The sequence below is a fragment of the Maniola hyperantus genome, chromosome 7 (genome assembly GCF_902806685.2).
Source record: "Maniola hyperantus chromosome 7, iAphHyp1.2, whole genome shotgun sequence".
NCBI lineage: Eukaryota > Metazoa > Arthropoda > Insecta > Lepidoptera > Nymphalidae > Maniola > Maniola hyperantus.
This window is the reverse complement of record NC_048542.1, coordinates 4169483-4196402: the sequence shown is the minus strand read 5'-3', so window position 1 is coordinate 4196402 and position 26920 is coordinate 4169483. Positions and strand designations below refer to the sequence as shown.

At 39.2% G+C, this 26920-nt stretch overlaps 2 protein-coding genes across 2 annotated transcripts; one reads left to right on the top strand and one right to left on the bottom strand.

Moving 5' to 3' along the window:
• Positions 1–957: 957 nt before the first annotated feature.
• On the bottom strand, positions 958–6087 carry eIF2alpha (eukaryotic translation initiation factor 2 subunit alpha). The gene is made up of 7 exons (XM_034970035.2): positions 5936–6087; positions 5609–5846; positions 5265–5490; positions 3300–3532; positions 2254–2369; positions 1762–1873; positions 958–1099 (listed from the first exon to the last, which is right to left on the bottom strand). Exons 2-7 carry the CDS (start codon positions 5844–5846, stop codon positions 1029–1031), a joined length of 996 nt encoding a protein of 331 aa, XP_034825926.1. The 5' UTR covers positions 5936–6087; the 3' UTR covers positions 958–1028.
• Positions 6088–9370: 3283 nt separating this feature from the next.
• Positions 9371–26703, top strand: LOC117983952 (collagen alpha-1(IX) chain-like). The gene is made up of 23 exons (XM_034970594.2): positions 9371–9561; positions 12926–12981; positions 13822–14026; positions 14892–15084; positions 15547–15624; positions 15959–16045; positions 16818–16886; positions 17072–17110; positions 17678–17737; positions 17973–18035; positions 18575–18670; positions 18749–18827; positions 18907–18968; positions 19721–19817; positions 20419–20507; positions 20742–20849; positions 21507–21623; positions 22095–22211; positions 22842–22896; positions 23945–24046; positions 24670–24837; positions 25517–25579; positions 26172–26703. The coding sequence occupies exons 1-23, from the start codon at positions 9533–9535 to the stop codon at positions 26282–26284; spliced, it is 2145 nt and encodes a 714-aa protein (XP_034826485.1). The 5' UTR covers positions 9371–9532; the 3' UTR covers positions 26285–26703.
• Positions 26704–26920: the final 217 nt, after the last annotated feature.

The following is a 26920-nucleotide window of genomic DNA, read 5'->3' as shown; positions in this document are numbered from 1 at the left end:
AAAAAAATTTTTTTTTTGAATCATATCATCGGTTTGTTTAATTGACAAATTCCATACCAATCGAAAGTAAAAAGCCCATAGAATATGCAAACGTTATTTTTAGGGTTCCGTACATTAAAAGGAAAAACGGAACCCTTATGAGATCACTTTGTTGTCTGTCTGTCAAGAAACCTACAGGGTACTTCCCGTTGACCTAGAATCATGAAATTTGGCAGGTAGGTAGATCTTATTTGGGGAAAAATCTGAAAACCGTGAATTTAGGGTTAGATCACAAAAAAAAATTTAATTGTGGTCATGAACTAATAATTAGTATTTTCAACTTTCGGAGTGAGTGACTATATCAAGTGGGGTATCATATGAAAGGTCTTCACCTGTACATTCTAAAACAGATTTTTATTTATTTTTATGCATATATGCAGTTTTTGAATTATCGTGCAAAATGTCGAAAGAATACGACTAGTACGGAACCCTCATCGCGCGAGCCTGACTCGCACTTGGCCGGTTTTTTCCCCGGGTAGTCAGGTATAAACAGGTAAATCGATACTAGTAAATTGCACTGCGTTAATGAATAAAAGATAAATGAAAATAAACACTATTTCATTAACCTAACGTTTGCATATTCTATGGGCTTCCATACTTTCGATTGGTATGGAATTTGTGAAATGATTTAAAAAAAAAAATTTAAATTATTAATTAATCATCCTGGACTGAAACTTTTTAGGCAACCCATATGCAATATATTTATTGACATATTAAATTGAATATAAAATACGTTTCATCCATTAACCAGCTCGACGAAGGTCGTTCTATAGCGGGATCCTATACTATTATAAAGAGGTAACATTAGCATGTTGGAGGTAATCTTTAGAACTAATGATCCGATTTTGAAATTACTCATAGTCGCAAGCAGTCGTCGAATATTTTTGCGTTGTTTTGCAAACAATAAAAAGTCTGTAATATATAAAACATATAATATATTAGGAGAAGGTATACATAATATAAGTGGGTTTAGGGCTAAAGGGTGTGTATTAGTTTTCGTCTTCTTCTTCTGAAGCGCCGTTCTGTTGCGGCTCGTCTTCCATACCGGCGTCGCCCATACCTGAAACACAAAATTATCATCATGATCAACCCACCGCCGGCTCACTACTGAGCACGGATCTCTTCTCAGAATGAGAAGGGTTAGTGGAAAATCATTCTTAGAGTTCAATTAATGTACTAAGAGCCAGCGAGTGCCAGACCTTCGTTACTTTATAAAAGTGAAAGTTTCCGTGTGTATAGTCCCTTCAACACAGGAAGGAACGATTAACGACTATAAAGCTTGGATCATGGTGGCTTTGCGAGATAGCAGTTAACAAAAATCTGTATTATCTGTGTAAAAATCTTACGTCAAAGATTTTTTAAAAAAAATATTTTCTTCAGAATAGTATTAGAAATCACGTGATGCATTGCCAGACACTTAATATCATGGCAAGATAGCCTTAAACTTGAACAATTTATTTAACGTTAAGGGTGTCTGGCAGAGAGTTGCCACAAAAGTAAGAGTCTGGCGTGATTTCTAATACTATTCCGAAGAAATTAGGCATTATACTTTGAAGTAATATTTTTTACACCTCTGTTACCTGTTATCTCCCAAAGCCACCATCCAAACTTCATAGTCGCGGATCGTTTGTGTTGGGGACAATACGCAGAGAAACTTTCAGCTTTTATAAAATAACGAAGGTCTGGCACATGCTGGCTCTCTCTCTATAAGTAGATTGTAACCTTGGTCCTCGTCCTCGTCGGCCGAGTCCCCGGCGACCTCAGCGTTCTCAGCCTCCGCGCGCTCCATCTGCCGCGCCAGCTCCGCCTCGTCAGTCGCCGTCACCACTTTAGGCTAAAAAAAATATTTGTATGAACTCTTTATTTATCAAAACAAGTCATACTTAAAAAAATTAAACTGCCTGTCCTGCTAAAATACGAACTAAAAAGTAAATATTTTCACATATGGAAATGGCCATACAGCCGCATATTGAATTTTTTCAAAAAAATTACAGCCATTGTCTTTCAGTATAATGTAAGGGTTGTCCAAATTATACTGAATGGCATTCTACAACCCGTCGCAAATATCTGTGAACCTGGTTTAATGACGTCATGCAATATGTTTGCGTTGGCAATGGTACTGGCAGTATGGGTGAGCTGCGGGGAAGCGCGAGGGGAAGCGCATAGCAGCGAAGTGCGCAGATATTTCCGACGGGTTGTATATTTGTTACTCACTGCCATTTGAACGTTAAACACACCGCCAGCAGTGTTTATTGTATCCTCGATTTTGTCTATGGCATCCTGTAATGCTTTGAGCCCATCTGCTTTCTCGGGTGTGGATGTTGTCATTACTAAAAGAAACAAAAATTATATCATAACTAGCTGATGCCCGAGACTTTGTATGAGTGGATTTAGAGTTTTAAAAAACCCATGGGAACTATTTGATTTCACTCTCCAGGTCTTTAACTATACCCATGCAAAAAATCACGTCGATCTGTTGCTCTGTTGCGACGTGATTGAAGGACAAACGAACAAACCAATAAACCAACAAACAAACACACTTTCACATTTATAATATGGGTACTGATGATATAAGATTACATTGCTAATCGCAATTGACAACATTGATATTGACTGACGTCACAGTTCACGACAATTAGGTATCTTGTAACAGGCGCCAAGTGTTTCTAACTTTCTACACTTGATCCTAGCCTGTGAATAGAAGATAAATAGCCTATTTTTCTTTTATTTCACGTCACCCATGATAGCCTACATATTTGACATATTGTCGATTTAGGATCAAACTGAGGTCCGAGAGTTCCCTCACTCTAGTTCACTCTGCTGACGCTGTGTAAAAGCTAAGCTAAGTAAAATAGACTTTTGTATCAGAAAATATGTAGATGAGAATTTAAGATTTACTCACTAGCAAACAGATACCCTGAAAACAAATTATTAGTTTTTTACATTATATTATATTACTATCCAATGCTCGCGACTTCACCCACATGGGTTAAGGTTTGATAATCCTGTGGGAACTCTTAATAATCCTGTGAATTTCCGAGATAAAGCCTATGTCACTATTAAATATATCCATGCAAAAAATCACGCTGATCTGTTGTTCCATTGCGGCGAGATTGAAGAACAAATCAACAAACAAATACAATTTCGCATTCATATGGATATTGATTTTACTTCTTAAAGTTATATGGCAAAACTTAAGCTGGCTCTATGATAGAGCTTGCTTTAGTTATGGCATTTACAGAAAAAACTATTGAACATACCATACAAAGGTGGAGCAATAAGGTTAATTTTGATAGGCAAGTCCGGAGTGGACAATGCAAGGCCAGCCTTAAGGGCTGCTTTCACCGCATCAATGCCTTCATAGCCGTAGCAAGCGCACTCAATGTCCGCACGAATCTTCACTGCTTGAGATGTGAGCTTCCTCTTTATGTTGGCTAGGAGAACCTCCTTGGTTTTCTCATCAAGACCACACTCATTGAGCACTGATGGATCTCTGAAATAGGAGATAAACCTTAATTAATACAACTTTTTACATTTTTGACATTTACATCATTTACAGGTTTGCAATCTACTGTAATGGTCTTTAAACTATATCACTTTCACATTCATAATATGAGTATGTGATGTATGATGACTAGGATTGACAACATGCTCTTACAGCAAAGCACGGAGGCCACACACTCCTCAATTTTCTATTTCTGAATCAAACTATAGGTATATAATGTCTGTACGGGAGCGGTGTGCAGGCTCGACCGTACCAAAGGGGAGATCTCCCACCGAGCGGTTGGTTGTGCTCGGTAGCGCCAGCTGGGCCGACGGTTATGTCTTGAAACTTCTATATATAGTCCAGATTGCAGAAAACTCCGTTAGTGCGATTGCTATCGGCGGTACATTTGTTCGGGACTACGTCATCGATTGAACAGCGCCATCTAGTTTCTATTGTGGCAACCGCCACATCACTCTCCTCCGAGATGAACGCGTAGTGTGAAGCAGTGAAGAGAGGTGGCGTTGTAGCGTGAAGGCGTGTGAAGGAAGGGCAATGGCTGCTAACCATCCAGAGAAGCGGTGGACCAGGACGCTTGTAGCTGGTGATGGAGTGCAGAGCCATTGTGCCCCGAAGCTGTGCCACATCCGTCTTACAGGCCTCGATGTGCTTGCTGTTGCTGCTTGTAGACTTGGAGTTGGAGGAGACGTCGGCTTGCGGTGTGTGATCCAAAGGTGTTGCGGTGTATGCGATCACCCTTGATCACGTTATGTGCGCAGTGCGGTGGTGTGTGGTTGATCTTCGATGACGTCGGCTGTTCTAGTGTGCGATCACTCTTGTATCAACGTCGGCTGTTGTAGTGTGCGACCATTCTTGATCACGTCGGTTGTTGAGGTGTGCGACCGTTCTTGATCACGTCGGGGTCACCAATGTACGGGAGCGGTGTGCAGGCTCGACCGTACCAAAGGGGAGATCTCCCACCGAGCGGTTGGTTGTGCTCGGTAGCGCCAGCTGGGCCGACGGTTATGTCTTGAAACTTCTATATATAGTCCAGATTGCAGAATACTCCGTTAGTGCGATTGCTATCGGCGGTACATTTGTTCGGGACTACGTCATCGATTGAACAGCGCCATCTAGTTTCTATTGTGGCAACCGCCACATGTCTATAAAAATATTGCTGATTCTGGCTATACTCATGTGCTTATCAACATAAACCCGGCTATTTTCAAACCAATCCAGGGTCCTTTTTCAAGGTCTCAGCTCGCAATGTGTTAATGCATCAGTTGAGACGTATAATAACGATACTATATGTATAATGAAATAATGTCTAGATTTTTAGGGTTCCATACCTCAAAAGGAAAAACGAAACCCTTATAGGATCACTTTGTTGTCTGTCTGTTTGTCGGTCTGTCAAGAAACCTACAGGGCACTTCCCATTGACCTAGAATCATGAAATTTGGCAGGTAGGTAGGTCTTATAGCAGACATTAGGGGAAAAATCTGAAAACCGTGAATTTGTGGTTACATCACACAAAAAAAATTAAATTGTGGTCATGAACTAATAATTAGTATTTCAATTTTCAAAGTAAGATACGTATATCAAGTGTGGTATCATATGAAAGGTCTTCACCTATTCATTCTAGAACAGATTTTTATGTTTTTGAATGATCGTGCAAAATGTCGAAAAATACGACTGTACTGTTACGACTTGACCGGCTTTTATTATAGGTAGAGTTACTCACACAGCTGCTTGTTTGAAGTAGTCATAAGCTGAGGCCTTCTTGTACTTCTCCTCGAAGCGCCAGGCAGTCTGCTTGTACAACTCCTCCAGCTGCTCTGAGCTTTGGTAGCGTAAAAGTTCTGCTACGTGCCGCAGGATAGAGTTCACTGCTTTGGCCTTGGCGTACCTCTCTGTGCACTTGTCTATGTCCTCCGCTGATACACGACGTTTTGATAAGTCTATGTAACCTGGAATTCAGATTGATATAGAAAATTATACAAGGTTGGCAGCAAAAAATGTGTTAGTAGCTTACACTATTGTGCTTAAGGTTAACTTAATATTTTATACTAAGTATAAGTAACTTGCCCTTTTCTTTGTCCACTCTGATGACAACAACCGGCTCTGTTTTGCCCACTCTAATCAATTTATTAATCGACCTGATACGTCTTCTCGACAACTCGGACAATAGAATCATGCCCTCAATGTTGTTATATTCTAACAAATGGACGTAGGCGCCCATCTCAGCAATAGATCTTACGTTCACCATCACCACATCCTCAACTTCAGGATATTTCTCCTGGTAAAACCTGCACGACAACGGCATCTGAAAGTTATACGAAACATAACCTTATTCAATGTAAAAACTTAAACATAATTTCCAAATATATTTCTGTGATCGGAAGAAAAGAGCACCTTTATGTTAGTTTTGAAATCCTTTCTTTAGTTTTATCAATTATTTTAAAAAAAATTATGAAATTATCAACTTGCTCACGTTGAAAGCTTTTGAAACAGCAGGGCGATTGTCTAAAACCTGCATCAATCATTATTACAATCTCAATTGTTCTGATTGGCTGAATTTGTGCGATTCTTGTTGCAACAATGCATTGTGGCCAATAGTGAGCGAGCATTAACCAATCAGAGATGATTGCGATCGTGACATTGTAGCTGTCAAACAACCGCGGTAGGGCCACAGGGAAACAAGTAGCAAATTTGACAAGTTGACAAATGACAATTTGTCAAAAACACCACAGACTTAGTACCTAATTAGTTCTTTTTATACTCTATGGCACATTAAGTTTGTGCCTCTTGTAACCTTCTTGTAACCCTCAGGTCAAGTTCAAGGTGGCATTCAATCTGCTATCTAATAAAATTAATATTGCTGCAGTGTCTTTATGCTTAAAGTACTAATATTTTTTCCCCCTTAAATATTAACTAAATTAATATAATTAAAGTTTTTTTTAGATTTAAGTTTATTAATAGTTTATTTGTAATTAAAAATTGGTCATAAGCATATAAATATTAAAGTTGTACAAGAGTAGGTACTCGACGGTAAGTATGTGACGCAATGAGTTCTAACTCTATGGTTGCAAGCCAAGTCAGCTGTGTATGGTTGCAAGTTACAAAAGGCGCGAGCGGGAAATTTAAAAAAAAAACGATATAAATATGTATGTTTGGATTATGGCCATTCCGACCCTGGTCCTTGTGATTAAAATGCTAAGATCTTTATTAATGAAATCAATGATTTATTGATTAAGCATACATAATATTATTATGTTACTGATGTATCTTCCTATCTTTTATGTACCTACCTAGGCATCTATTGACTTTTGTGATTGTGTTATTTAAACTCAACTCAATCAATCAACTCAATCCAAGATCACGGATAGGTACACATTAATTATGTATCCGTGATCTTGGATTGAGTTGATGCCTGACTCATCGTCTATCTAAAGGCCGTCAAATCGTCCTATATTCTGAATATTCTTCTGATTCAATTCATTAATTCCAACAATGGTGCCCGGCGATCGCTTGGAATGCATTTTTAATTGAAACATTTATTAGTCTTAGATCTCTAATTGGTTTTCTTTGAAGCGCGCCGTTCATTACGAATGATTAAAAAGACAAGAATAGTTGGTAATAATAATAATGAATATAGTTTTAGTTATCGGGTTATTTATTACGGAAACTATGAAGCTAGTTATTTGCATTAGGTACCTATCATAATTACGGTACTTCATCAATCATCATCAATCATCATCTCAACTCATCGCCAGCTCACTATTAAGTACGAGTCTCCTGTAGAGTGATGCCACAGTCTACCACGCTGGCCAAGTGCGGATTAACAGACTTTACAGTTCTCACTGTGCTGTGTGAAGCTGAATAGCCTAGTGGTCTGTGGTAAAGACGTCCGCCTCCAAATTGGAGGTCGGGGGTTTAAAATATATAGGGTAAAGTTTCCCACGCACGCACCTCTAACTTTTCGGAGTTTTGTGCGTTTTAAATAAATAATATATCACATGCTTTAACGTTGAAGGAAAACATCGTATGGAAACCGGCATGCTTGAGAGTTATCCATGATGTTCTCAAAGATATATTGTAAAGTCTGCAATTCCGCACTTGGTTAGCGTGGGAGACTACCTATGACCAAAACCTTTCTCACTCTGAGAGAGGACCCGTGCTCTGCAGTGAGTCGGCGATGGGTTGATCATGATGTCATGATGATGATTATTACGGTACTTTATCATTATCATCATTTCAACCCATCGCTGGCTCACTATTGAGTACGAGTCTCCTCTAGAATGCAAAGGGTTTAGGTCATAGTCCGCTGCTGCCAGTGGCGTGCACAGTGTTCGAAGCCAGGGTAGGCATTAGTTAGGTAGGCTGTTTACATCCAGGTCATAATGAAAAATATGCATTGAGCTATTACAACTGGGGTAAGCAGTGCATTTATGCCTTTATGACCTGCACGCCACTGGCTGCTGCCCACGCTCGCCAAGTGCGGATTAACAGACTTATCAGTTCAGTTCGCACACGTTTGAAAACATTTTGGAGAACTTTTACGCATGCAAGTTTCCTCACGACTCACGAGTCATGACTATACGTAAATAGGTAGGTATATTAGTAAAGGCATCCTTTTTCAAGTCTTTCAATAAAATATATCGTTACACACACACCTTGCATCGTCTCTATTTTTAGTATCAGCATAATGCCTTTAATTAAACAATACGGTGCATGCGATATAATTACTATAGTGTAATGGAATCCATCTGTTTGGATCAAGATTATGGTGTCATCGTTTCGTTTGAAAAGGCCATTGGTTGAAATGCATTGTTGCGGCAATAATGCTATAAATTCTCACAAGTACAAAACATCCCACCTTCCTAATTTTTGAACCATTAAGAATTTGAATCCAGGACTTCGCAACGAGCATTGATAATTTAAAACTGTATCCCATTTAGCAGTCCTTAACCGCCAAGTTGTTAAGGGTCAGCTACATATTATGAGATCAGCGCAGACCAAGCGGCAAACTACGCTCGAATACCTACTATATCCATACTAATATTATAAACTAGCTGCCCCGGCGAATTTCATACAGTCGATTCGTTTTCAGGATTTTTTTAAATTTTTTTAACCATCCCCGTACTTCAAGGAATATTATGATTTTTTTTTATCGAAATTGGTTCAGCTGTTCTCGAGATTTGTGATCAGCAACACATTCAGCGATTCATTTTTATATATTACTAGCTGATGCCCGCGACTTCGTCCGCGTGGGATTGGGTTTTAAAAATCCCGTGGGAACTCGAAATAAAGAACATTATTATTATTATTATTAAGCTTTTTAGTTGTTTCTTAGTTTTAATCTACGTATAAGGTATATATAGTACGCGACAAGTCGAGATAGCAATCGGGGAGGGAACTCCCGCGCTCATCATCCGGTGCGGGCGAGCGCGGATGACATATGTACGTAATCTAATGCTAAGTACCTACCTAGCACTATTTTTTAGTAAAATCGGTTTATGAAAATTCCCACGTTTTTTGGCGATAACCCAAAAACTCATACTAACTGTTCTGAAAGGTTTGAGAAGTCTGCCAATCCGTACTTGGTCAGCATGGTGTACTATGCTTAAGCCCTTCGTATTCTGGGAAAAGACCGGTGCTCAATAGTAGGCCGTCGATGGGTTAATGATGTTGATGAATTGTGGTTACAATTATTATTGGACAATAATGATGTTTAAATAATTATTTCTAGTAAAAGTGCTCGTACTCGTACATATACGAAACAAAGCTTGCCTCTGGGTCTGCGCTGACTCTTTAGTCACAATTCCAGTAATGCATGAACATTAAAAAGCTTGACAGACGAAATTAATTGATATATATCTTTGCGTACGTAGAAAATCTCCGTACAATGTTTTATTAGCCAGCTGGACTTTCAGTCTGTTGAGTGGAGTTCGCCCAGTGGGAGACCATAGATATGTGTTCTTAATTTAAATCTTTTTATTCAATGTTCGGATGAATATGGAAAATATGGAAGTTATTGGGTGAGATTTTTTTTAAATTGGTTCTTTCATAATCTGTGTTCACAATAGTCTCATAACTTATTTTTAATGATCTAAGTACCTAAGTGACTATGAAAAAATCCGAAATCAAAGAAATGTTTAAACTGATTAAAGAAAGCATAATGGAGCTAATTTATTTGATTTTTTTTTTACTGTCGAACCTTAGGATTTTGGTAATCTATGCCCAACCAAACCTGGGCTTTACCTATCTAAACTCATTCACTTACTTTAATCATACAGATCTTGAGAAAATATTATGAAAATCAACCTGTGACTGCTTTCAGAAGGCTTTCAGTCTTTTGTCAATGTTAACGACGATGTTAATGAACCATTGGGATGTCTAATGACATCAGTGTTTTTTAAATCAAGATGACTAATAAAGTTTTGGACTCGTGTAAAATATTGCATTAGCAATTTATTTTATAGCTCAATAATAGGTAACTACCTACCGCAAGTTATTGCTAATTGACTTGCCAAATAAACGGTTAAGACTCCAGAGTTTATGGTTAATTAGCATAGTTGTTACGGAATACCCAGAATATTTAATTTAGCGAACGGTTTATTATTTTTATATATTCTTTTAAATATAATCTAAATATATAAACATGGAAAAACGCTATCATAAAAATTATGAAAATACCATAAAGGCCAATCCCTGCAATTAATATTTTAATATGAAACTAAAACTAAAACGTTAAAAAATATAATATTACAACTAAAATATATTATTAAAAGGAGTCCCTTTAGGCAAGGTCCCGAAGATACTGGCAGCGTTCCCCCTTTGAATTGCAAGGCTAATTTCATTGTTTTAGTCAATTTTTATGATATTTCTATAAATAAGTTTATATTTTAATATTTTATTTTCCATAATATTATCGAACAGCAGATGTTCCTGATGTTCACCGGATGCTTATGTGCATCCGCAATGTCTGTCATAGAATGTGAGAATTATGAATGTGTGTTAGTATAGATTTAGGCTGTTAGACCCCTATGCATCTCACATTCTAAGTGGCACCGATTCTAAGCACAACCTAATTTTGTATAAATGAAACCACATTTTTTTTAAATATTACAATAAAACTTAAAGCTAGCCTTATTATATTAACCACATTTCACATAAATCTTCCTTATATTTCTCAAACTATTACGTCTTTACACTTTTCACCATTTACCAACAAGTACCGCAGACAATAGACCAAAAAAGTATATGGTACAGATTCTAACATAGAACTCTTAATTTGCAACGGGTCTAAATCGATCAAATTGAATTGTACCTACTTACGTACTAACTCCTCTTGACTTGTATGTTTTTCGAGTGAAATGACCCGGTGTCACGACAGTACAATAAATAGTTGAAGGTCATCAAAAGTGGGACACTGGAATTGGTTCCTGAATGGTCAATTAATTGTTAACCCGTTGCCACAAGTCAGTATCGAGATTTGATGGGCCGCCAATTGCGGTGCGAGGTCCGATCGATTCACTTTGATTAGCCTGCGGAGACACGTAAATTCCTTATAGCACGCAAGGACTCAAACTAGTAAACAACTCAGAGAATAATTGAAGCGTCAATAGCTCAACGGTTAACGGGGCGCGGGCGGACAAAAATCCGAAAGGCGGTTCAAATCCCTCCTGTTAGCTTGTAGTACATTCTGCTGGCTGCTGGATTTACGTTTCTTTGTAGGGAAAGGGGAATGTTAGGCATGCCTCATGAGTCATGATCAGTGGCGTGCACGGGGTTCAAAGCTAGGGTAAGCAGTAGTTAGGAAGGTATACCTACTTACATTGAGCATTAAGCTATTTCAACTAGGGTAACTATTTAGATAGATAGATAGATAGAAATACTTTATTGCACACAAAAAATATTACATAACTATTACAGAAACTTAAACTAAAAAAAATATTGTATGCAAAGGCGGCCTTATTGCTCACAGCAATCTCTTCCGGGCAACCTTTGGTGAAAGGAGAAACTAGGTGTGTTGGATAGTACTTACACGCAATACAGAAAAATGAAGTAGTATAATATTATATAATATAATTAACTATTTCAGTAATACATACATAACTATCATACATATACATAACTATTATAAATATATATATATATATATATAACTACATACCTACATACCTACATATATTATTATAATAGACATACATATTATACCTATGATCGAATAAATTAACTATTATGGCATCGATAAGTATAGTTCTTTAAGACGATTTTTGAATATGGGCAAGGATTTCGAATCCCGGATATTTTTGGGCAGAGCATTCCACAGTTGTACAACATATACTGTAAAAGATTTCCCGTAGAATTTTGTGCAGTTACGTGGGGTTTGGAGTTTGTTATCTGTGGATGAGCGCAACTTCCTGTCGCGATCGGCAGCACCAAGAAAAATGAAGCGATCTTTAAGGTACGAAGGAGTGTGGGGAGCATAGAGGATAGAGAAAAGTAAGGTGAGTGCGTGGAAATCCCGACGCCGTCTAATTGTCAACCACTTAAGACGCGTACGGTATTCGGTGATGTGGTCAAATTTCCTTAGTCCATAAATAAATCGAATGCAAAGGTTTTGCAACCGCTCCAACTTGTTTAGTAGCTCCTCATTCAGATCTGTGTAGCTGCTGTCGGCATAGTCCAATATGGGTAAGAGCAGAGTTTCAGCCAAAGATATTTTTGTTTTGATTGGGAGGAGATTCTTCCATCTTTTAAGAGAGCCGACAGCAGCGAAGAGGCGTCTGCTTACATAATTAGTTAATTACTATTTCTTGGGTAAGCAGTGTTTGTATGCCTCTATGAGCTGCACGCCACTGGTCATGATTAACATTTTTTCAAATCAGTCAAGTGCGAGCCGGACTCCAGACGAAGGGTTCCGTACCATCTTACAAGAAATAACAGTTTTTTTGTGGTTTAACCATAAATACACGGTTTTCGGAGTTTTTCCTTCACTTGTGCTATAATACATTGCTACCTGCCAAATATGATTCTAGATCAACGGAAAGATACTTACCCCATAGGTTTTGATTCCCTTGACGGCACTTGACAGACAGACAGATAACGAAGTGATCCTATAACGTTCCTTTTTCCTCTAGAGATTACGAAACCCTAAAATAAAAATAATAATCTGATCGTCGAACGAACATATCTAACCTACACTCGCTTCGATCCCTGTGCTCGCCACTATGGTCTGATGCTATAAAAAGTCTGTTCTAACACGAAACAATTAAGTAGGTACCATGTGCAGTCAGGTTTCTAAAGGCAGGCAAGGTGGGCAATAAAAAGAAGATACTTTAACTTCACAACTAGGTAGGTAGGTATATTTTTTAATCTAACAGATTTATTTTACAGAATTGTTCTACTGGTAGCCGTCCTAGCGACAGTTGTTAGTAATGGAGATCCCATAGGTGAGTGCCTATTTTTATCTTAAATACTTTACTTGGTATTATAGCTCGAGTTCTACTCTATTTCAACTCTAGTTTAACTCGAGGTCAAATCGTTTTCAACTCTAGTTCAACTAGTGTTTAATTCGTGTTCAACACTAACAACTTGTCGGAAATATCTGCGCGCCTCGCGTTTCCCTGCAGCTCACCGATTTTCGCCTATCCAGTATCCAAAGAGTATGTAAACACTACGTCCTATCAGTAACGTTGCCAGTACCAGTGCTAGTGCCGTTGCCAACGCAAGCACGTTGCATGACGTCATTAAGCCAGGTTCGCGGATATTTCTGCCAGGTAGTACTCACCCTCACTCTCGCTACGGTTAAAGAACTTTATTCTCACTAAGAATTAAATTCACTTACATGAGAAATTTAACAAATAAACAGTAGGTATGCCCGCTACCCTCACTCCCTTACAAAAGATGTAGTCGCAATGACTGTTTGTCATAGCCTACGATCTAGAACATTACCTATACTCGTGATGGCACTAGTGCTAAGATGTACCTACAGATAACACTGAAAATAGAGCTAATAAGTCTGTTGGGTTTTAAACAAGTCCCTCACGCATCCAGTCCTCGCACATCTCTGGTAAAAAGCGGTTTCAGAGTGAAGATTACGTAAGTACTGGAAAGCATTGGGTCTTCCGATATAAATAAATTACAAGTAAACAGCCTTTTAGATGAGGCTCCCTGGGATAGGCCTAAGGTCTGGAATGAGCTCTATGTCCTAAAAAGATGATACCTACTTACTAAAACGCCATGATAATGTGATTACAATGATTGAAAACAATATTTCTATTGATTTACAGATACTATGTCAACTCTATCACCACTATCGGACGCCCCATGCTCCTACCAGAGTATCGGTGACTTTGACTTTCAGACGATAGACCTGATAGCAGTGTACCATTTGGACAGTCCAGACACTACCGGCATAACTCTAGTACAAGGTTCGCAGGATTTACAAACGGCTTTTCGGATTGGCGATGGAGCTAATCTGACTTTGCCCTTACGGTAAGTGAAAAGTGCGTTCGTAGATTTTCAAAATCAGGACTTAATAAACGTCTCAAAGAACGTTATTGGCTCTAGCTTAAATCAGGGATTTTCCCATTCCATTTCACGTTATAGCTCATTGAAAAAACTGAAAGTTCATCAAAGGCAACACTGGAGTGCTAGAATGGCAACTTCGCACTGAAAAATGCACCATTGGCAGACCCCCCACTAAGGTGGACAGGCGACATCAAATCAGTCATAGTGCCCTTTACGGTGCGAGGTCAGCATTCTAGCACCTTCTGATCCCAACGTCTATATCGGTTATTCGAACTATGTGCCCTGCCCATACTATCGCACTCAGCTTAGCTACCCGTTGAGCTATGTTGGTTACTCTGGTTCTTGTATGGATCTCCTCATTTCGGATTTGATCACGTAGAGAAATTATAATTCTCTCCATCGCTCGATGAGTAACTCTGTGGTCCGTATTTAGTGACCATATCTCGTATCCATATGTCATCACTAGCAACACGCTGCACGCACTGTTCGACGAGTTTGGTCTTCAAGCAATATATTCTTCTTCTCAATCGTTAACTCTTGAAATAGTGGTCGTGGCTATGAATTCTTCACTGCTGCTCGTGCGATCTCCCTCCAGCGACTTCTGTTGGTGGCATTACGAGCACACACGGAGACAGGCGTGTTTGTCCGTGCACCTAGTGTGGGACGTGTGCCCTCCACTCGACCTTGTACCACGAGGTTTTCGATGGTTGGTACCATCGAATCTTCCTTGTGATGTGCCCAAAGAAATTGAGGATTCGTAATTGTACTAGTGATGAAAAACTTTGATTTAGCAATGAATTTGTAAAAGATTTAGGATATCCCCTTTCAGGACAGTCTTTCCTAACGGCCTGCCAGAATACTTCAGCATCGTTGGCACATTCAACGCTCACGGACAGCATCGTCCGTGGAGTTTGATACGAGCTCGATCACACACGCTCCAGTTTTCCTTAACACTGCTGCCCAATATCCAGAAGTTTGCCGTATATGTCCAGGGTTCCAGGGTTTTGTTCACTTCTCCTGAGGTATGTCCAGTATTTGTACAGGATGTAATTTTAAGAGTGGCCAGTGAGGCTAAAATTTAAATTATTATAAGTAGATTGAGGAATTGGGTCTAATGAACCATGTCGTGGATTTTAAGGAAAATAAAAACTGCATCAAAATAATATGTTCTCCAAAATATCATACCTAAGTGATTTTATTAAAGAATTTGATTTTTCTCCCCTAAAGTAAGTAGAAGCCATTCCATTTCTTAGCTCTTTCTTGATCAGCCGACTATCAGGTAGGTAGGTACTAAATGCTAAGTGAATTAATATTTGCTTACCTAAAAATCCAACCCAAACGGAACTCTAGAACCACCATGTAGGTCGGAATCATCATAATATTTAATCTTATCCGAGAAATTGGGTGGGTTACAACAACAAGAAAAGGATTTTCTGAATTTCCTTGAAACTTTTTAATAAGTAGATGTTGTTCGTGTGTTCCAGCTCTTCAGTCCAGGCTGGCATAAAATTCATGTAGCGATCACAAATGACACGGTACATGCGGCTGTAGATTGCGTTGAGGTAAGAAATATACCAACATTCTATCCACGGAAAGAAGTTAGTATTGCACTACCACTGATACGTAATCACATGCATGCATGCATTAAACATTTTCAATCAGCGACCAATCACAAACGAAACTACTTATGTTTTCGAATTTTTTTGCACCTTTTGTTTGGTCTTTCTCTCCTCTTTTGTTATTCCACATGCATATTGCATATTATCTAATTTTGCATTGATTTACAAAAATAAACAACTAAGCTGGCTAATTAATATAACTGGTACTAAATGGTGAAGTTTCAAGATGGGTCAGTAGTAAAGAATAAGAAAATTAATGACTGTTTTTGTTGTACAGCTAGAGATGGAGAGTATAGCGCAGCACGACTTCAGAAACGCGTCCTCCATCACCATAGCCACCAACGACGATGGCAGTCCAGCGCCGGTAAAGCCCCATTATCCATAGCTACTAATATTATAATTAATGTATCTGTCTATCTGTTTGTCTGTCGTCTATTCACCCGTCTGTTCAGCTGTCCATCTGTCTGTCTATCTGTGTCACTTTTTCGCGGCGATTTTGACGAAATTTGGTAGCTTGCATGCCGGAGATGTGCATAGGCTACTTTTTATCCCGGAAAATCAAAGAGTTTCTACGGGATTTCTAAAAACTCTAAATCCTCACGGGTGAAGTCGCAGGCATCATTCTTTTTTTATTTTTTTCCCTTTCCTCTCCAACTAAGCGTCAGGCTTGAGCTAGGAGTAGGTACGACAATAGTGCAACGGGCGGGGTTTGAACTCCTTTACCGGTTGAGCTATTGAGGCTCAAATTGACATATTATAATATGTCCTTTGTATTCAATTAATTAAGTAGGGTTGAGATTTTATGTTTTAATCAGAGCCAGGATATCGTCGTTAGACGTTATAACACCACGTAGGTGCCTATAGTCATTTTTTGGCGGCTTTAACATTTCGATTTTCGAAGCTATTCGCCAGAGAACCGAGTGATGCGTCGTTTCAGCTAGTCAGAAACAAGAAAACTCTTAAGAATAAAAAATAGTTAACTGCACGCAGCACGGTATCTATCAAACAACGCAAATATCTGGAAACGGAAGTTTTTTGCTCTACCATAAAGTTGCTATGTTAGATCTTAAACTATGAAGACACTGATGCCCTACGTCATGAATCCTGCAGTTATAATGTCATGATTATTTTTCCAGATAGACTTACAATGGCTGTCTTTGAGCTGCAATCGGTATAACCTCACTGAAGAGAGCTGTGAAGAAATTGTAAGTAAAATAAAATAAAATTATACCTGCCCACGTCGTGGTATAATAAAATTACATAAGTAGTTAGGTAAATTTTCGGGTTAAAATACTTTTTTACAATGTACGGATAACTTTTATTTTTGTTCCTATCAAATCAATCTTTAGTTTTCTTTTCGTGTTAACTTATAATTAAACATTTTTTTCAGGATCCACCGCCTGATTATTTAATTGCTACCATTCCGCCAGTAAGTACTAAGTACATCTAATATTATTGACCAAAATAACTCGTATTCTATTTTAGGGTTCTGTATCTCCAGAGAAAAAAGGAACCCTAAGGGCGCATTCAAATTACCGCAAAGTGTCGCGCGGAGGCAGCGCAGCGCAGCGGCCGCGCTGCTTAGCGAATCCATATAATTTCGATCGATAAAATGACGCGCTGCTGTAGCGCGAGTGTAGCGCTGTAGTCGCGCGTTTTTATCAATATGGATTTACGAAGCAGCGCGGCCGATCACTTCATTGTCTGTCGTATCTGTCAAGACCCGTCAAGGGAATCAAAACCTATAGGGTACTTCCCGTTGACTTAGAATCATGAAATTATGCCGTAGGTTTCTACTTTATTTACAGAAACGACAGGCAGACAGGCAGATAGACAACGAAGTGATCCAATTAGGGTTCCTTTTTCCTTTTGAGGTACGGAACTCTAAAAAGTGCTATTTCTTACACGATGGTACGGAACCTTACGTGTGCGAACGCGACTTTCGGCGGCACTTGACCGGTTTTTTCCTAGACTTATATATATTTTCTTGTTACAGCTTCCACCGGTAACACCTAATGGGAATCCTTTTATACCATGCAATCAAACATGTCCACCAGTAAGTATAAACTTTATTAACTCAATTCCTAGCCTCCCTTTTATTTATATCAAAAGATAGGGAAAAAATTCATAAATTAATTGATTATATCATCACCACTCCATTTTATAGCATTTTTTTAGGAAACCTACTTACATCGAGTCTCATAAAGGAAATCATACCAAGCTGAGCTGAGCGCATATTATATTGGTATTTAAACTGCACTTATAATTTTCATGTTAAATTTTTATTTTAGGGACCCGAAGGCCCTCCTGGACCAAAAGGAGATACTGGCTCCTTTGGGTACACGGGTATACCGGTATGTATTCTTACTTGTCTGTCACTACTCACTATACCTTACTATATCTACTGTAGGTGCAGGTATACCTATACATACATACCTAATACCTATTCCAAAAAAAAAAATTGTGAAGTAAAACTTTTTTTGGTTCAACATTTTTTAGAGATTGCTTGAAAGTAATTCTGCCCTTTTTCGTACGGAAGTTACTTAACTTTCACACGTCAATTTTTCCGAAATTGGCCGCCAAAAAGTGCCGCTGTTTTGAGGGCTTCATCTTTTATCGAGGTGGTAAAGAGTAAGTAGTTAGTTATATTTTTGTTTTTGTTTTCGTGAAAAACATTTGAAAAAGTAAAATCATATTTTGTGTTTCTAAATTGTGAATAATAAGTACCTATTATAATGCTTTTTAAATTAAAAACAATTAAAATATAGGTAGGTAGGTACTATAAATAATATTATAGATACTAACATACAATTATTCTCGAAAGTTTTATTGTAACATAATTGTTTGTATATTTTTTATCATTTAACGTCACATAATTGTCGATATTTTTTAGGGAGAAAGAGGGGTTCCAGGGCCGGTTGGTCCGGTGGGGCCCATTGGACTTAAAGGGGAGAAGGGGGACAGAGGACTGCCCGGGAATTCTGATAATGTAAGTTTTATTGTCTTTCAGATAAAATATGATTATACCTACCCCGAACCACGAACATTAGGTTTTTAAATTTTTTAGGTAACTTTGGTAGCCGGTCCACCGGGAGAAGAGGGCCGGCGTGGTCCTAAAGGAGATAAAGGGGAAATTGGGCTTACAGGTATATTATCAGTTTCATATATGAAATATCAAGGAATATCATAAAGGTACTTATGCTTAATTAAAAAACCTTGTTTTAGGGGAGCCAGGTGAAACAGGGCTCGTTGGATTGGCTGGTGTTCCTGGCGTTGATGGAAAAGATGTTAGTACTTACTAAAATATTTTTATTAATTCAATAGCTTTTTTTTTAAATTCCATAGGTAGGTACTTTTGAATAATTTTCTACAAGGATGCTGCATATAATTCGGTGACATGAATTTTTTTAATGAAATCACCGTCACCTAATTCATAGTCTCAGAGAAACCGTAGTACAAAAAGTGATAAACGCAAGAGTATTTGAACAGTTGAACTACTTAGTTGTGACAACGCATAATATTCCGATTGTGATCCTAGTCGGTAACTAGATGGATGAAAGACTTTGGAGGTCCGAATTTAGACTTTTCGTTTTGTTTGACTCGGAGAGCACGCTAAGCCGTCGTCGGTTCCCGTCATTTACATCAGATAATGACTGTAAAACGTACCGAAGTTACAATATTATTCCCTTAGTGAATCCTATCGAGTTGTAGGTATATTATTATCCCAGTATTAAGTATACTATAATCCCAAGGAACCTCCTATTATTATTGTGATTAATGAAAAGAGGTCATGACGAATCTAAACGAAGCAATGACGAATACGGTGAGAGATTTAAGAAATCAATATAGGTATAGTGCGCGAAAGGTTGAGATTGCAATCGGGGTAGGAGGCGGGGGACGCCCCGCACATCCGTACGTCACCCGCGCTCGCCCATGCCAGGTTAGCGCGGGGGCTTTGTGGGTGTGCGGGGCGTTCCCTCCCCGACTGTCATCTACCTATTTATGAATTTCAATCTAATTTGAGATACCTATGTTGTAGGGTCTACCAGGTCCCGCTGGACCAATGGGGCCTCGCGGTGAGCCCGGTCCGATCGGTCCGCCGGGAGTACCCGCTGTCAACATCCCTTTTACACGTGGTGAGTTTGTTAAATCGAAATTACTGTTCCAATTAAGGTTGCCAGACGATCTAATATTAAGTATATAATATAACCACTTTGCTGCGTTCCGTACACAAGAGAGATATAGAGTTTTAATATATACGTAGAAATCTTCCGTCAAATTACAAAGTCTAATTAGGTATTTTATATTTTCTTCGAAATAGTATTAGAAATCACGGCATGCATTGCCAGACACTTCGTGGCAACCCCTTGCCAGACACCATTAGTAAATAAGTTTTACGGTGTCTGGCAGGGGGTTGGCACGAAGTGTCTGGCCTGGCAATGCATGCCGTGATTTCTGATACTATTTCGAAGAAAATTAAAAAAAATAGACTTTATACTTTGACGTAAGATTTTTTACGCTTTATTACCTGTTATCTCCCAAAGCTACCATTATCGAAACTTCATAGTCGCTGATCGTTCCTCCATGTATTGGAGAGAGACGTAGTACGCAGAGAAATTTTTAGTTTTAATAAAATAACGCGTGCTGGCTCTTAGTCCATTATAAAAATAGCCAGATGAATTTTTAACAAAGAAGGAGGCTATCCAATAATCAAAAACTCAAAAATATACTATCCAGGTGCAAAAGGAGAACGCGGTGCCCCTGGAAAACCGGGTCGTGATGGGGAGCCAGGCCAAATAGGACACCAGGGGATGGCTGGACCCGCTGTGAGTTTTTATTTTACCTTCAAGTATACTATTTGCAAGCCAAATCAATGTTTTACTTACGTTTTTTTTGCATCCCGGGCAGAATTGTTTTATACCTCACGACTTCTGTTGGAAATGTTTTTTTGGGTAACGATTTAAGAGTGCTCTACATCATGATCGCTCCAAGTTGAGCGTAAGAGCAACCATCCTCACGTCCGTCCCAGTTTAATTGTATATCGTTTGACTTTTATTTAGGGTGTACCAGGTCTTCAAGGACCCCCTGGTATGCCTGGTGTGCCTGGAGAAAGGGGTCCATCCGGATTACAGGGTTCATCAGGAGAAAGAGGCCCTGAAGGTCCGCAAGTGAGTAATCTTACCTACATTTACTCCATACTTACGTAGATTTAAAGAGCTGTCATATTACTAGAGCAGCAACACATGATGCCAAATCTATCAAAGAATAATTATTTTTCTTTCTTCCTTTCTTTCTTTTCTTTCTATATAATCCCTACTCTGTGGCAGCAATGTCTTGCAAAACTGGCTGGATTTAGTTAGTTACCAGCACTCCGCTTATATGCAGGTTTCCTCACCATGTTTTCCTTCACCGTTAAAGCGATATACCTACATATTATTTACTTGCAATAAGCAAAGAGTGTCATAATCTTAATCAACTGATAGACGTCCACCGCTGGACATTATAGGTCTCTTTAGAGACTTCCACGTGACTGTACCCGGCGGCTTATTGCGACTCGTTTGATGTCGTTGCCATTGCTACTTCAGCTTTGCAACCCGCTGAACTACTCGTATGTACGTTACTCTGGTTCTCCTACTGATCTCCTTATTTCCGATTTGTTTGGTTACGTAAAGAGACTCCAAGCATAGCTCTCTCCATCGCCCGCAGAGTGACTCTGAGCTTTCTTATAAGGCCCACAGTCAGTGACCATGTTTCAGATTCATATGTCAACACTGGCAACACACATTGTTTGAAGGTTATTGTAAAAGTTTCTATTCATGATCCAGGGTCCAGAAGGACGACAAGGGATGCCGGGGCCGCCTGGTCCCCCTGGCGCGTCAATGGCAGCCACACCCGGAATTAGTGTACCTGGACCACCTGGTCCCCCAGGGGAAACAGGACCCGTAAGTATTGTTCCTATAATAAATGTCAGATTTCCGTCAAAAGCAATTTCGCGCTTAAATTCCGTTTATCCCTACAAAAATAAGTCAACTACCCTAGGGTGTACATATAGGTATTCGGAAAGGTGTCCGTCTATCCACTCCAAACTAAAAAAATCATATACAAATTCCAGTAATAAGGTGAATAGACGGACATACTTTTGCACGTATAGTACGCGACAGGGAGAGATGGAAATCGGGGCGGGGACGCCCCACACACCCGCACATCTTCCGCACTAAACCGGCGCGGGCGAGCGCGGGTTTTGTGAGGGTGTGCAGAGCGTCCCCTCGCCTCATACCCCAATTGCTATCTCGACCTGTCGCGAAGTATATGTACACCCTAGCGTTGCTGTTTTAGGGTGGATAAACGGAATACGCGCCATTTCGATGATTTTCTTACGTTTTATAAAATGCATGAGGTCACTTTCCTTTCAGAAAGGAGACCCTGGAATGCCTGGTTTCCCCGGTAAAAATGGCCTGGATGGAATACCGGGGGCACCTGGCCAGAGAGGTGTCCCTGGATTGCCTGCACCAAGTAGCACGATCATTCAGGTAAAGATTTCTGTCTACTGTAGTTCGTAGAAGTATGTTGATGGGATCAATAAAGAAAATAGTTAGCTGTACCTAAGTGATTTTATTAGGGACTTGAATAGCAGTGACAGCTAGCCCTCTGCCTAGTGTTTAAGATGTCCACCTTATATTAGGGAGGTCGGGGGTTTGATACCGGGCACGCACCAATCTTTCTGGAGCTGTACGTTGGCGAAGGAAAACATCGTGAAGAAACCTGCATGCCTGAGAGCTCTCCATAATATTCTCAAAGGTGTGTGAAGTCTGCCAGTCCGCATTTAGCCAGCGTGGTGGACTATGGCCAAAGGAGACCCGTGCTCAGTAGTGAGCCGGCGATCGGTTGTTGATGATGATGATATACTTAGCAAGCGCCCCGGGCACGCGGACTGTGAAGAGTTGAAGACTGAAGGCAAAATGTATGGCATTCCATAGAACGATATGGACGCGCGGCATACCTGCGCTTGTTGTATTTCGTTCAATGAAGCGCCACATTTATTTATTTTTAAAGCATCTTATTCACGCGCTCGGGGCGCTTGCACTTATATCAAGTCCATTATAAGTATAGTTTCAAAATCAGCTCGGTGACCAAATAAATTGCTTCTCTATTTGTTACAGAGTCCATCCGTAACGGAAGGGGACGTTAGAAATATTTGTGAGGACTTGATCAGAGGTAATGACTTTATCGATTTAGCATGACACCTTAAGGTGCTGATAAACTTGAGCATTCACTTGTAACAGAACATCGAGCATTCGCTGTTTTTATTTTTGTCGAATTGAAAAACAAGCCGAGCCAAGCATAGAGTCAAATATTGCTACGAATATTTTGAGCATTCTAGCGAATGCTCGTATATTCTTCATGAAAATGTCAGACTGACGGTCGCGTGTGCTCGCTAGAATGCTCGCCAAAACGCTCGATAGAATGCTCGCTAAAATGTTCTCGTATTTTTGTGTGAATGAGCATTCGCAATAATGCTCATTACAAGTGAATGTTCAAGTTTATCAGCACCTTTAAATGAAACTAGATCAGTCATCAGACATGATGATGCCCTCGACCTCGAAAGCGTTTGAGATTCCCGTGGGAACTTTTCTATTTTCCGGGATGAAAACCCTATGTCACTCTCTAGGTCTTTAACTGTATCCATATATCCATGCAAAATATCACGTCGCGTCGATCCATTGCACAGATAATTCTCTAATCTATGATCCATTGCTTCGTTGCGGTGCGGCGGCGTTGAAGGACAAACAAACAAACAATCACACTTCTGCAATTATAACATGGGTAACAAATTAGCGAAACCTTTGCAATTTAAAATGTTCATCATCATCATCATCATCAAACGATAGACGTCCACCGCTGGACATAGGTCTCTTGTAGGGATTTCCACACGCCACGGTCTTGCGCCGCCTGAATCTAGCGGTTCCCTGCGAATCGTCTGATGTCGTCCGTCCACCTGGGGGTCTTCCAACACTGCGTCTTCCGGTGCGAGGTCGCCATTCCAGCACCTTGGGACCCCAACGTCTATCGGTTTTACGAACTATGTGCCCTGCCCATTGCCACTTCAGCTTCGCAACCCGTTGAGCTATGTCGGCTACTCTAGTTCTCCTACGGATCTCCTCATTTATGATTTGATCACGTTGAGAAACTCCAAGCATAGCTCTCTCCATCGCCCGCTGAGTAAAGATTTAAAATGTTAATTTGGATGAAATATTGTGGACAGCGAGGTTCCAAGAATTAGCAGCGAACCTCATCATACCAACAATAGCTCCGAGTGCCGGTAGAAGAGGACCCCCGGGACGTCCTGGACCTCCCGGGAACCCTGGTAAGTATCGCATTTATTGACCGACTTCCAAAAAGGAGGTGGTTCTTTCCCAATTCAGCCCGTTTTAAAAAAAATGTAATAATGTACATCGATTTTTTCGAGGTTTCTGGACCGATTTGCAAATTATTATTTTTAATCGGGCTTATTTCTACATTGCGACTCGTGCATCATCTATTTATAAAATACTAGCGACCCGCCCCAGCTTCGCATGGGTGGCAATGTAGATACTTATGTAGTGTCACTACCATACTAATATTATAAATGCGACCACCGCCGCCTCCTTCACGTTTTGTTGCGCGTAATACTTGTTAATTTTCGATGGAAGCTTGATTTCTTCCGACATTTTGTTCAAATATCGTCATATTTCAACAAATTAACACAAACCAATATTAAACTATACCTATAAACCTTCCTCTTGAATCACTCTATCTATTAGTGAAAACCGCATTAAAATCCGTTGCGTAGTTTAAAAGATCTACGCGTTCATACATACAGACAGCGGGAAGCGACTTTATTTTATACTATGTAGAGATGAAACCATCAAATTTCTAAATGCTAAAAAATGAATTACTTCCAAGACCAAGTAAAACTTTTTACAATTAAATATATTATGGTTTCTCTAGGGTTACCAGGCGAATCGGGTTCGTTAGGGCCCCGAGGTTACCCTGGTGAGACCGGCGAGCCTGGCAGACCGGGTGCTATAGGACCCGCAGGAGATAAGGGCGATAAAGGCGATCGAGGACCTGATGGAGTCGGCCTTCCTGGACCTGAAGGCCCTGGTGGATTACCAGGTATGATACATTACAATTTTTTTTGCCATATGTTAAAACTACATTGTATTATCTAGATCCTACGACATATTTTGTAGACTTATTTTATTATTGTACCTACCTATTGTACTATACCGATTACCGATCTGACTTTCGTAAGCGCTATTATTAGTCTAAACCGAAGAATAAATAAAATAACAAATAACAAGGTAAGTATAAATAGAATAAGACAAAATCTATTTGTATGATGAAATATTTTTCATCATTAAACACAATACGTAATATACCTACAACTTAATTTGAGGCAAGAAATAGGAAGAAAGTAATGAGATTATAAATTTAATTTGTATGAAGTCAATTCAATAAAAATGAAAGTAGTTATATCTTTCGAATAATAAAACCCTAAACTATTGCATAACAATCATACAATACATAAATAACAGAAATCTTTTAGCATTTGGAATAAAGAAAGTTTTTTAAAATCTCAAATGCTGTATAATCGAACTATATATGTACCTACTTAGATCACTACCGGTAAAGCCGTACCGCCAAGTGATTTCGCGTTCCGGTACGATGCCGTGTAGAAACTTAATAAATACTGACCTTTAGCCTGCTACCGTCTTAGACGGCATCATCACTTACCACCAGGTGAGGTCAAGGGCTAACTTTCAATTAAATAAAATAATTTTTTTTATTCAAGGTCCGATGGGTCCAGCCGGCCCCGAAGGAAGATCTGGTCCAAGAGGTGATTCTGGTCGAAATGGTAAGTTGTGCAAATTGATTTATTGTTCTGGCTCTGCTTTTATTTTTATAGTTTCCTAAAGACTCAATTTCTCATAGTAAGATCTTTGAATGATAGAATATGAACTGCCAGACCTTAAAGCTTATTTTACACTACGGGATATAAATTATATTATAGTCCGGTCAATATTGGCGTTCCCAACTATCATATAAATTTTTACTCTAAAAATTTGTTCGAATGTCGGTAGAAGGTATATAATTTAAATCCCGTAGTTTGAAATAAGCTTTGAATAATTAAAGTTCAAATATTTGAAATAATCTTCGAATTAGTTACGAAATCTGTGGCCCTACCGCGGTTGTTTGACAGCTACAATGTCACGATCGCAATCATCTCTGATTGGTTAATACTCACTCACTATTGGCCACAATGCATTGTTGCAATAAGAATCGCACAAATTCAGCTAATCAGAACAATTGAGATTGTAATAATGATTGATGCAGGTTTTAGACAATCGCCCTGCTGGTACTAAAGAAGTGATTTAAATGAGCTTGAAAGAGTTTGAATTGGTCCCGAAATGTGGTATGGTGTTTTAATATTATATTGAATATTTTAGGACAAGTTGGCCCAAGAGGAGTACCTGGACCAAGAGGAACCTGTGAATGCCCCACTGTTGGATACCCTGGAGTGGGATACTATGCTTATTCAGGCAATAATAAAGGACCATAGTTTGTTGATACCTTTGCAATCCATCAGTTATGTACCTATCTAATTGATTCTTGCCCTCCTTTGAAAGAAAAAGCTTATCTATTTAATACTTTTTCGCGTACAGTGCGACAAGGCTCTCTTGGCGCTTGGCGAAAATCGGAACTAACGTTGCCGTCAAGTGTCCCCTTTGTTCTTGTTTGAATAGTCTAAGCCTTTGTTCTCCAACAGCGCCCCCCTGTCAATGTCATTCAAGTGCCCAAAAGGCCTTGTCGCACTGTATTACGAGTTGTTTATGGATTCCTAGGATTGTAAATATTGTGGTCAATTTTGTATTTTAGGTTAAGATGTTAATAGATCTGAATATGTATTTTAATGTGATTGTAAGTACTTAATTAAATCTTTGTGACCAAAAAAACAATAAAGGGGCTTGAAATATCGAACTGATTTTAATTTTCTCTTTAACTTTTTTTTTGTAGTATTTAGTCTTCTTCTTTTTTTTTAAGTGTTTGTTTGTTTTGTATATCCATCATATTTTTCTTTTCTTGTGAGTGCAAAAAGAGAACATGAAATAAAGTAGTTCAATAAATCCAAACCACTTTATTAAAATCTCGACGACTTTATCTATAAAAACCTTTATTTAATAAAAGTATATCTCTA

What these genes read in the sequence shown, in the direction of transcription:
- LOC117983952 (XM_034970594.2), top strand. Translation starts at nt 9,533, where the DNA reads ATGAATATGGAAAATATGGAAGTTATTGG. An exon ending in ACGATGGCAGTCCAGCGCCG is followed by an intron (nt 16,046 to 16,817) that starts GTAAAGCCCCAT and finishes TTATTTTTCCAG; the next exon opens with ATAGACTTACAATGGCTGTC. An exon ending in TTGTGAGGACTTGATCAGAG is followed by an intron (nt 22,897 to 23,944) that starts GTAATGACTTTA and finishes TATTGTGGACAG; the next exon opens with CGAGGTTCCAAGAATTAGCA.
- eIF2alpha (XM_034970035.2), bottom strand. Translation starts at nt 5,846, where the DNA reads ATGCCGTTGTCGTGCAGGTTTTACCAGGAGAAATATCCTGAAGTTGAG. An exon ending in TGTTTAACGTTCAAATGGCA is followed by an intron (nt 1,874 to 2,253) that starts GTGAGTAACAAA and finishes TATTTTTTTTAG; the next exon opens with CCTAAAGTGGTGACGGCGAC. An exon ending in CGACGAGGACGAGGACCAAG is followed by an intron (nt 1,100 to 1,761) that starts GTTACAATCTAC and finishes TTTGTGTTTCAG; the next exon opens with GTATGGGCGACGCCGGTATG.